This window comes from Haemorhous mexicanus, chromosome 24 (genome assembly GCF_027477595.1).
Source record: "Haemorhous mexicanus isolate bHaeMex1 chromosome 24, bHaeMex1.pri, whole genome shotgun sequence".
NCBI classification, from domain to species: domain Eukaryota; kingdom Metazoa; phylum Chordata; class Aves; order Passeriformes; family Fringillidae; genus Haemorhous; species Haemorhous mexicanus.
In genome coordinates, this window is record NC_082364.1 from 6,522,149 (window position 1) to 6,532,103 (window position 9,955).

General features: G+C 53.7%; 1 protein-coding gene across 4 annotated transcripts in view; it reads left to right on the top strand.

The window, feature by feature from the left end:
* NCAM1 (neural cell adhesion molecule 1) overlaps nt 1-5,357 on the top strand; it is a 100,660-nt gene extending 95,303 nt beyond the window's left edge. For 3 of the 4 annotated variants that reach the window (XM_059867183.1, XM_059867186.1, XM_059867187.1), the window contains one exon: nt 2,591-5,357. In XM_059867183.1, the coding sequence (XP_059723166.1) occupies nt 2,591-2,705 (115 nt within the window). In that variant the 3' untranslated portion in view covers nt 2,706-5,357. Of the gene's footprint in view, nt 1-732; nt 1,486-2,590 lie in introns of all 4 variants that reach the window. The other variant, XM_059867182.1, reaches the window with a different exon arrangement.
* The last annotated feature ends 4,598 nt before the right edge of the window (nt 5,358-9,955 follow it).

Consider the following 9,955-nt stretch of genomic DNA (forward strand, 5'->3'; position numbering starts at 1 on the left):
GATCCAGAGCAAAACCAGCCCCAGCAGTGCTGGCTGAGAGCCTGGAGCCGTGGGGAGAGATCCTCCCCAGGAGCTGGGTGCTGGATGTGGAGTCACAGCAAGGCTGAGCGTTCTGAGAGAGAGCTGGGAGCTGGACGGGGCCTGAGTCTGCATTCACGTGTGAGGAAGGAGTTTGGGTCTGAGGGGGCTGTGCAGGCCTGCAGCCAAACCTGCAGCAGCAGGACAGGACGAGGTGAGGGGCTGGATCCAGGGTCCCAACACGCTGGATCCAGGGTGCCACGCTGGCACCGCGTTGTGTTGTGTTGGTGGCAGGTGGCACAGGGCTGCAGGCTCAGGGGGGTGGCAGAGCTGCCTGGAGGGGTCAGGAGCCACAGGCTGAGAGGAGAGTTTGAGCTGAGAAGAGTCTCTGCAAGCTGCCAGGATCCCATTTGCCTCAGCCCAAACACTCCACGTGAACAAACCATTCCTGCAGGTCACATCCTCTTGGCTTTTTTCTCTTCCTGATGATCCTCAGCCATGCCAGCCTGGCTCCCTTTGCATGTCTGACCTCTGCACGTCTCTGCTCCCGAGTCCCCCTCCATGTCACGTGTGTGTGCTGTCCTCACTCTCCCTCTCTGCCCTCTCTGCCCCCTCTCCCTGCTGTCGTTTCGGGCCTTCATTGTCTCTCTCTCTCTCTCTCTCTCTTTCCCTCTCTCCCTCTCTCTCTCTCTTGTCCCCGTGTCCCCCTCGCAGGCACGCCGCCGACACCGCGGCCACGGTGGAGGACATGCTGCCTTCTGTCACCACGGGCACCACTAACTCTGACACTATCACTGAAACCTTTGCCACTGCCCAGAACAGCCCCACCAGCGAGAGCACCACGCTGACCTCCAGCACTGCCCCGCCGCCCGCGGCCGCTCCCGACGCCGCCGCGGGCCCCGGCCAGGCCACCCCGGCCAAAGGCGCCACCTCGGCGGCGTCCCCGGCGCCCTCCTCCACCCCCAAAGTGGCCCCTCTCGTTGATCTCAGCGACACCCCCAGCTCTGCTCCGGCCACCAGTAATTTATCTTCAAGTGTCCTGCCGGGGCAGGCCGTGCTCAGCCCCAGCGCCGCCGCGGCCGACGCCGCCAAAGCCGGGAACAAGGCGGCCGCCCCCAGCCCCGCCGGCCTCGCGAGCCCTGCAGCTCCCTCCGAGGCCAAGCAGGAGGTGGCCAAGAGCCCCGAGAAGGAGCCCGTGCAGCCCAGCACGGTGAAGAGCCCGGCAGAGACCCCCAAGAACCCGAGCGACGCCAAGAGCGAGGCTGCCGCGGGCAGCGCCGCCAACCCCTCGCAGAACGAGGACTTTAAAATGGACGAAGGGACCTTCAAGCCACCAGACATTGACCTTGCCAAGGATGTTTTTGCAGCTCTTGGCACTGCTTCTCCTCCTGCTGCCGGCGGGGCTGGTGGGCAAGCCCCCGAGCCTGCTGCTGCCGCTGCAGACAGCTCTGCCCCCGCAAAGACCGAGTACGGCCGCCTTTACTCTCGTGTTGGTTGTGTGCTGTGTCCCTCGTGCCCTGGTGCTCGTGCTGTGTCCTCTGTTGGGTGTTCTCTTGACTAATCTCACTGTTCCCTTAGCCAACTAACTCACCCGAGAGCCCACGGGGCTTGCCTCGGAAGGTGCCAGGAGGAGAGCTGTGTAGGCTGTGCCAGGGAGGCAGAGGACAGGGAGCTGGGAGTTGGTCAGAGATAAATCGTTGTTGTTGCTCAGGCTCTTGGGCAGCTTTGTCTGTTTCTATTGTTTCCTAAGGAAGAGCAGAAATAGCTCAGTTTGGTGTGAAGAGCTCTCCTCAGGTTCTGCAGGTGGCTGAGCACAGCCCCCAGGTCCCATCTCCTGCGGGTCAGAGGAGCCTCAGGGCTCACTCAGGGCTCACTCCGGGCTCACTCCGGGCTCACTCAGGGCCAGGCTGGGCTGCGAGCAGTGCCCAGGGCAGGGGTGGCAGCGCTGGAGGCTCGGGGCTGTCCCCAGGCTGGGGCAGTGTGAGCCTGGCTGAGAGAGGGGAGCACCCTGAGCAGGGCAGGAGAGAGAGAGCAGCACTGGGGGCTGGGGGGTCCCAGCTGTGCTGCAGATGTTGGACCCTGGCTGGGCTGGCAGTTGTCACCTGTGAGGGTGTCACCTCCCTCAGGCTTGTGAAGATGTCTGTGATAGAATTCCCGTCTCCTGTGTTCCCCTTTCTCCAGCACCCTGGGGGTTTCAGGACTGGCTTCCTGCAGGAACACAAAAAATGGGATTGCTGCTGAATTGTCAGCAGATTCCAAAGTGTTTCAGCTAATTCCAGTTTCGGAAAACACCAGTTTTGGTAAATACCAATTTCAGAAAATCCCAGTTTCAGTAAATACCAGTTTGGGGTGCCAAAGCCAAATCCTTCTGCAGCTGGGGGAGGTTTCCTTGCTGCTCCTTTGTGCCCCCCTGCAGCTGAGCAGAACAAGCCCAAACAAGTTAATCCAGCCCTGAGTGAAGCAGGGTGGGGGAGCTGAGCTCGGCTCTCCCGGAGACCTGCTCCCAGCCAGCCACTCAGCCCAGCTGTGTTTCTGTGCCTCTAAAGCCTGTCCTTGTGGTGCTTCTCCCCAGGAAATCCCCAGCAGAGGACAAAGGCGCCGCGCAGGACAGGAAGAGCCCCGCGGCAGAGGTGAAGACGGTGCCCAACGAAGCCACACAGACAAAGGAGAGCGAGAGCAAAGCATGATCAGCACCGGAGGGGACGGCAGAAAGCTTCACCCGAGCATTGAAATCACAGCCCACACACCCATCTCATTCCTCTAGTGTCTGTTGCCTTTTTTTAAAAAAGAAAGACAAACCAACCAACCAGAAAAATGCATCAATGGGGGGAGGGAGGGAATGTCTCTTTTTTCCTTTTCTTTCCTTTTTTTTCCTCTTCTTCTCTTTTTTTTTAATTTTGATTTCTGTTGTTTGCTTCCTTTGAGATTTCTAGAAAGGTTCTATTCGTTGTGCACTTGCTTTTAAAAAGTAAAACATGTTAAAAACAGGGTTAAACCCATCACCAAATCAGGGCTCAGCTGGCCCTGTGTGTGTTCAAACAGGCAAACATTGCAACGCTGCTTGCAGTGTGGTTGGGAAGCTCAAAATCAAGTAGTCCTAGACACAAAAAAAACCACAAAAAAGACAAAAAAAAAGAAAAGAGACCCTGTTGTTTCCTTTGTTAGTATAGCAGAGATAACCACTGTGCTGCTGGGCACAGCTGGTGCTTAAAGAACAAAGTCCACAATTTATTTTTATACTTTTCAGTCGAGTTTGAAATATGTAAAGCCTCATAAATAAGTTATAATTTCTGTTCACCTTGTATCTGGTCAGTATGCAAAGTGTCTCGAGCTCTTTGTGACTGAATCCTGCTCGCCACGTTAGACCTTCATTTGGGGTTTATTATTGTTATCTCTTTTTTAGGAAGAATGCCAAAATTGCAGCTTTGGGGGATGTATTTCAATTTGCAGTATTCAGACTCTACATTTCTTTTCCAATTTTACGTTCAATTATTTTTTTTGTTTTGTTTTGGCCAACTTTGGTTCTTTCCAGTGTTTACAATTGACAGATATTTTTTTAACTTCTGTTGTGTTGAAATGGATGTGTAAAATAGCTGCCTTTTTTTTTTTCCTTTTGCTTTTTTTGGTTTTTCAGTCAATCCAGTCCTTTAGACACTAGGGTAGCAGCATGCTTGCTTTGCAAAGGGAGACATTTTCAACCATGGATGTTTACAGTAGTTGTTTCCCCTTTTCTCTTTTCTTAATTATTGTTATTATTATTATTATTGTTATTATTATTATTATTATTTCTTACTGGAGTAAGAAGAAAAGCGATGCTGGGGTTTGGTCTGGGGTTTTTTTGGGGGGTGGGGGTGTTCAGACCACTTGCCACCAGTCAAGGGCTTTAGCCAGCAATCCCCAAACCTGCTGGGGCTGAGGGAGTTGCTGGAGAAAATCCTTCTGTGCTTAAATTCAGTTTGAAGTCCCTCGCTGGACCTGGGCCTGACTGCATAAGAGAAATCTCATCTCTGCTTTTTTAGGACATTCTCCCCTTTCCTTCACAGAGCCCTCCCTCAGCTCTGAGGGGCACCAGGGAGGTTGGACAGTTTGGGCTGGTCTGGGCTCAGGTGTGTGACCAAATCAACCCCTCCTGATCAGGGCAGAAAATTCCAGTTGCAGAAAATTCCAGTTTCAGTAAATTCCAATTTCAGTAAATTCCAATTTTGGAAAATTCCAATTTCAGCAAATTCCAATTTCAGCAAATTCCAGTTTTGGAAAATACCAGTTTTGGTAAATACCAATTTCAGCAAATTCCCATTTCAGTAAATACCAATTTCAGTAAATAACAATTTCAGTAAAGACCAATTTCAGAAAATCCCAATTTCAGTAAACACCAATTTCAGCAATTTCCCATTTCAGTAAACACCAATTTCAGTAAATAACAATTTCAGTAAATAACAGTTTCAGAAAGTCCCAATTTCAGTAAACACCAATTTCAGAAAATTCCAGTTGCAGGAAATCCCCATTTCAGTCAAGTCCAATTTCAGTAAATACCATGTCCTCTGACCCTAAAACTAAAACTCAAAAGATCTTTTCCCCAGAGGTGCTGGGCAGACCCCAGACCCTTCCTGCAGGTCCAGCTCCAGCAGCACCCACCCTGCATCAGGAGCAGGGGCTGGAATTTGTGCCAGGACCATCCCTGGGCAAGGGCTGAGGCAGCACCTGAAAAATGAAATTATGGGTGGGGAGCTGATCCATGGGATTTATTATCAGGAATCATGGAGTAACACTGAGATTTGGGGTGGGGAGCTGATCCATGGGATTTATTATCAGGAATCATGGAGTAACACTGAGATTTGGGGTGGGGAGCTGATCCATGGGATTTATTATCAGGAATCATGGAGTAACACTGAGATTTGGGGTGGGGAGCTGATCCATGGGATTTATTATCAGGAATTGTGGAGTAACACTGAGATTTGGGGTGGGGAGCTGATCCATGGGATTTATTATCAGGAATCGTGGAGCAACACTGAGATTTGGGGTGGGGAGCTGATCCATGGGATTTATTATCAGGAATTGTGGAGCAACACTGAGATTTGGGGGTGAAAAGGAGCTTTGAGCAGAAGGAAGGCAGAGGAGTGTAGGGAGAGACCAGCCCATTGTATAGAGATGTTCCTCCTGTTGGGGTTTGGGTATTATTTCCTTTTTTTTTTTTTAATTTTTATTTTATTTTATTTTCCCTTTTATTTTTTTTAAATTCTACTTTAGATCTGCAAGCTTGTGCACTGTGGGTGCGTGACTATTTTAGTGTGAACCGTGTTTTTTGTCATAGTATTGAAATAATAAAAGCTTCAACATAGTTTGGATGTGGAAGGTGTAGCGCTAGTTCAGATTTGAGAAACAAAAATTAAAAAAAAGAAATATTCAGGAATTAAAATAATTTAAAAAGAGAAAGAGAACAACTCTTAGAAGGAGCAGAAGCCTTTAACTGAGAGGAGCAAGCTGAGGTGGCGTTCCCAGAAGGAGGAGGGGTGTGGAGGCTGTGTCCGTGTGTTCCTTGGGAGTATTCCCTGTGTTCCAGTGCATCCCAGCATTCCAGCTGTGAGGGGCAGTGCTCTGTCCATTCCAGCTGTGAGAGGCAGTGCTCTGTCCATTCCAGCTGTGAGGGGCAGTGCTCTGTCCATTCCAGCTGTGAGGGGCAGTGCTCTGTCCATTCCAGCTGTGAGGGGCAGTGCTCTGTGCATTCCAGCTGTGAGGGGCAGTGCTGTGTGCCCGTTCCAGCTGTGAGGGGCAGTGCTCTGTGCATTCCAGCTGTGAGGGGCAGTGCTCTGTCCATTCCAGCTGTGAGGGGCAGTGCTCTGCCCGTTCCAGCTGTGAGGGGCAGTGCTGTGGCCATTCCAGCTGTGAGGGGCAGTGCTCTGTCCATTCCAGCTGTGAGGGGCAGTGCTGTGTGCATTCCAGCTGTGAGGGGCAGTGCTCTGTCCATTCCAGCTGTGAGGGGCAGTGCTCTGTCCGTTCCAGCTGTGAGGGGCAGTGCTGTGTGCATTCCAGCTGTGAGGGGCAGTGCTGTGGCCATTCCAGCTGTGAGGGGCAGTGCTCTGTGCATTCCAGCTGTGAGGGGCAGTGCTCTGTCCGTTCCAGCTGTGAGGGGCAGTGCTCTGTGCATTCCAGCTGTGAGGGGCAGTGCTCTGCCCGTTCCAGCTGTGAGGGGCAGTGCTCTGTCCTTTCCAGCTGTGAGGGGCAGTGCTGTGTGCATTCCAGCTGTGAGGGGCAGTGCTCTGCCCCTTCCAGCTGTGAGGGGCAGTGCTCTGTGCATTCCAGCTGTGAGGGGCAGTGCTCTGCCCGTTCCAGCTGTGAGGGGCAGTGCTGTGTGCATTCCAGCTGTGAGGGGCAGTGCTCTGTGCATTCCAGCTGTGAGGGGCAGTGCTCTGTCTGTTCCAGCTGTGAGGGGCAGTGCTCTGTGCCCGTTCCAGCTGTGAGGGGCAGTGCTCTGTCCATTCCAGCTGTGAGGGGCAGTGCTCTGCCCGTTCCAGCTGTGAGGGGCAGTGCTGTGTGCATTCCAGCTGTGAGGGGCAGTGCTCTGTGCATTCCAGCTGTGAGGGGCAGTGCTCTGTCTGTTCCAGCTGTGAGGGGCAGTGCTCTGTGCCCGTTCCAGCTGTGAGGGGCAGTGCTCTGTGCCCGTTCCAGCTGTGAGGGGCAGTGCTGTGTGCGTTCCAGCTGTGAGGGGCAGTGCTCTGTGCCCGTTCCAGCTGTGAGGGGCAGTGCTCTGTGCATTCCAGCTGTGAGGGGCAGTGCTCTGCCCTGTGCTGCCTGTGGGGTTTTTGGTTTTGTTTTGCTCTGCTCCTGGGAGCCCGGCGAGGGCACTGGGGGTGCCGCCCGAGGCTGCCCCGCCCGTCCTGGCAGATTTTGGGCGGGATGGGGCCTCGCCCCCAAAGCCAGCCCTTGTGACACCCCCACAGCAGTGTCCCTGGCCTCTGGGGACCTTGGCGCCGAGGATTCCTTCCTTTTCCCCAAAGAAACGAATCCATGACACAGCTGGGCAGCAGCAGTGCCTCCATCCCGTGGCGGAGCACGGTTTGTCCCTTTTTGTGCCCAGTTCTGGCTGCGTTTGTCACCCGTGTGTGCTGTAACCCCGAAGCTGAGCAGGTGGCAGGAGCCACAGCACCATCCCCAGACCTGCCCAGGGACCTGCCCCAGCACCTGCCAGGTGGGCACTGGGGGAGCTGCCCCACCTGGGTTGGCGTTTTTGTCCCAAAAGGGGACGAGCTCAGAGCCCAGCACCTGGTGACAGTCTGGGGGTGGCACTGGCTGGGCTTTAAGGTCCCCTCCATCCCAAAGCTCTGGTTTGGATGGTCAGGAGGGAGCAGCTCCTTCCAGTGACCCCTCCCCACTGCCATGGCTGCTGTGGGGTTGGTGGCACTGCTGGGGTTCCATGTGTCCATCCCTGGGCTTGGTGGCACTGCTGTGGCTGCTCCAGGGTTGGTGGCATTGCTGTGGCTGCTCCATATGTCCATCCCCAGGGTTGGTGGCACTGCTGTGGCTCTGTGTGTCCTTCCCCGGGGTTGGTGGCACTGCCATGGCTGCTCCAGGGTTGGTGGCAGTGCTGTGGTTCCATGTGTCCATCCCTGGGCTTGGTGGCACTGCTGTGGCTCTGTGTGTCCTTCCCCGGGGTTGGTGGCACTGCCATGGCTGCTCCAGAGTTGGTGGCACTGCTGTGGTTCCATGTGTCCATCCCCGGGGTTGGTGGCACTGCCATGGCTGCTCTGGGGTTGGTGGCAGTGCCGTGGCTGCTCCATGGCTGCCCCCCCGGGGTTGGTGGCAGTGCCGTGGCCGCCCCCTGCCTGTCCCCAGTGTCACAGGAGCGGTGCCATCTCGTGCTGCACCATTCGTACAGGTGACAATAGTGCATCCCGCCCGTCAGCTTCCAGCGTGGCATTTTCTTTTCACACTTTTCTGTGGAGCCTTCAGACCCGACGTCTTTCACCACCAGGCTGTTTTGGTAGTTGTTCTCAGCCCCTCCATGGCCATCCTTCCCCAGCATTCCCTACTTTTGGGGGCCTTCTATCTTGTTAAAAAAAGAAAAAAACAAAAAATCTTTTTACCGAGTGAAACATCGACTCCACCTTGATCCCCATTCTCACTGGTGTAAATACTGATACTAACTGAGGATTTTGACTTTGCATTCTGTCAGAATACTGTGTTCAAATAAAAACTACAAAAAAAAAAAAAAAAAAAAAGCTGATGCCTGCAGTCTGCCCTTCTTTAGCTGCTCTGCTCCTAGGCCCACCTGAGTGGCACCAGAAGCACTTGCAAGTTTGTTTCTTTGTCCCTCCACATTTATTTACTTCTCTCCTGGAGATGGCCAAGACAGAAATGCAGTTTCACAGCTGCAGGGAAGATTTCCCCCCAAAAAGGCACTTTTGTGTTGCCTGGCTGGAAAGGGTGAGCGAGGGTTGGGTGTGAGAGGTGACCTCTGCCCAGCCTGAGCTGGGTGCCTGAACTTAATGAGGTTTGAATGTAATTAATTCTTTCCATTCATTCATTTTAAAATCTTGGTCTTTTTTTTTCCTAAATCCTAGCTAAAAATTGACCAAAGGGGATTGTGGGATGGGGAGGGTTGTCTCACCTTCAGTTTGGGCAAAACAGAGTTGATTCTCACACAGAAGTTCCCATTTAGCTGAAAAAGAGCTTTTTAAGTCACTCTCTGACCATTTGATGTAAAAACCACCAATTCTTCCAGGTGGGGAAGCACCAACGGCCCAAATCCTGCCTGGGGTTGGGGAGGGGGGGTTGGGGTTGCCCCTGGGGATTTGGGGTTGCCCTTTCTGGGTTCAGAGCCCCCTCAATCCCCCCGGTCCCTGTGCGTCGTGCCAGCTGGGTGGGACCTGTGCCCTGCCTTTCCTGGCTCCCTGCTGCACCCTCTGAGCCTGGAGGAGCTCAGGATTCCTCCCTCTTCTCCCAGAGAAGTGGAAAGGGATTTTCCTGCCCCTGGAGCTGGGGCCGTGCTCAGTGGCAAAACCACTGAGGGATCCTTTATGAGATCTTTGTGTTTCTTCAGCCGTTTTCTCAACCCTCAGACCTTTTAATTTCCATTTAATTTTAATTTTCCCTCGTCTCTCCCTCTGTTAAGGCCATGGCACCCGACTGGCAGTGTCACCTGGGCTCAGTGTGGCTCCTTTTCCCCCAGGCTGAACTTGGGGTAAGTCTGAGTGGGGCTGGGGGGCTGGAGGGAGATTTTTGTGCTGCCTCTTTCTCTCATCCCTTCTAGAAATCATCATTATCTGGCCTTTTATCAGATAGCAGTGTGTGAATAGCGTGCATGAGCTTCAGAGCATCGTTTTAAGTGCAAGGTGCCTCTCCCCTCTGCACATTCACTGCCCTGCTTGGCTTTATTCCCCAGCTTTTGTGGGATAACAAATAAACCCCAAATTCCCGAGCATCCCACCGCCCCAGCCGTGGCCTCGTGGGTGTTTTTAACGGGACACTGGGCTGGGAACAGCTTAATTAGAGGGGAAAAACCCCTTTGGGATGGAGGGTGGTGTGGGCAGAGCTGATGGCAGTGAGGGGAGGGACAGGAACTGTTTGGGTTTGGGGCATGAGGGGGAAAAGGGGGAGCCTGGGTGTTCCTGCAAGGAAAAGGGGGAGCCTGGCTGTTCCTACAAGGAAAAGGGGGATCCTGGGTGTTCCTGCAAGGAAAAGGGGGAGCCTGGCTGTTCCTGCAAGGAAAAGGGGGAGCCTGGGTGTTCCTACAAGGAAAAGGGGGAGCCTGGCTGTTCCTGCAAGGAAAAGGGGGAGCCTGGGTGTTCCTGCAAGGAAAAGGGGGAGCCTGGGTGTTCCTACAAGGAAAAGGGGAATCCTGGGTGTTCCTACAAGGAAAAGGGGGATCCTGGGTGTTCCTGCAAGGAAAAGGGGGATCCTGGGTGTTCCTGCAAGGAAAAGGGGGATCCTGGGTGTTCCT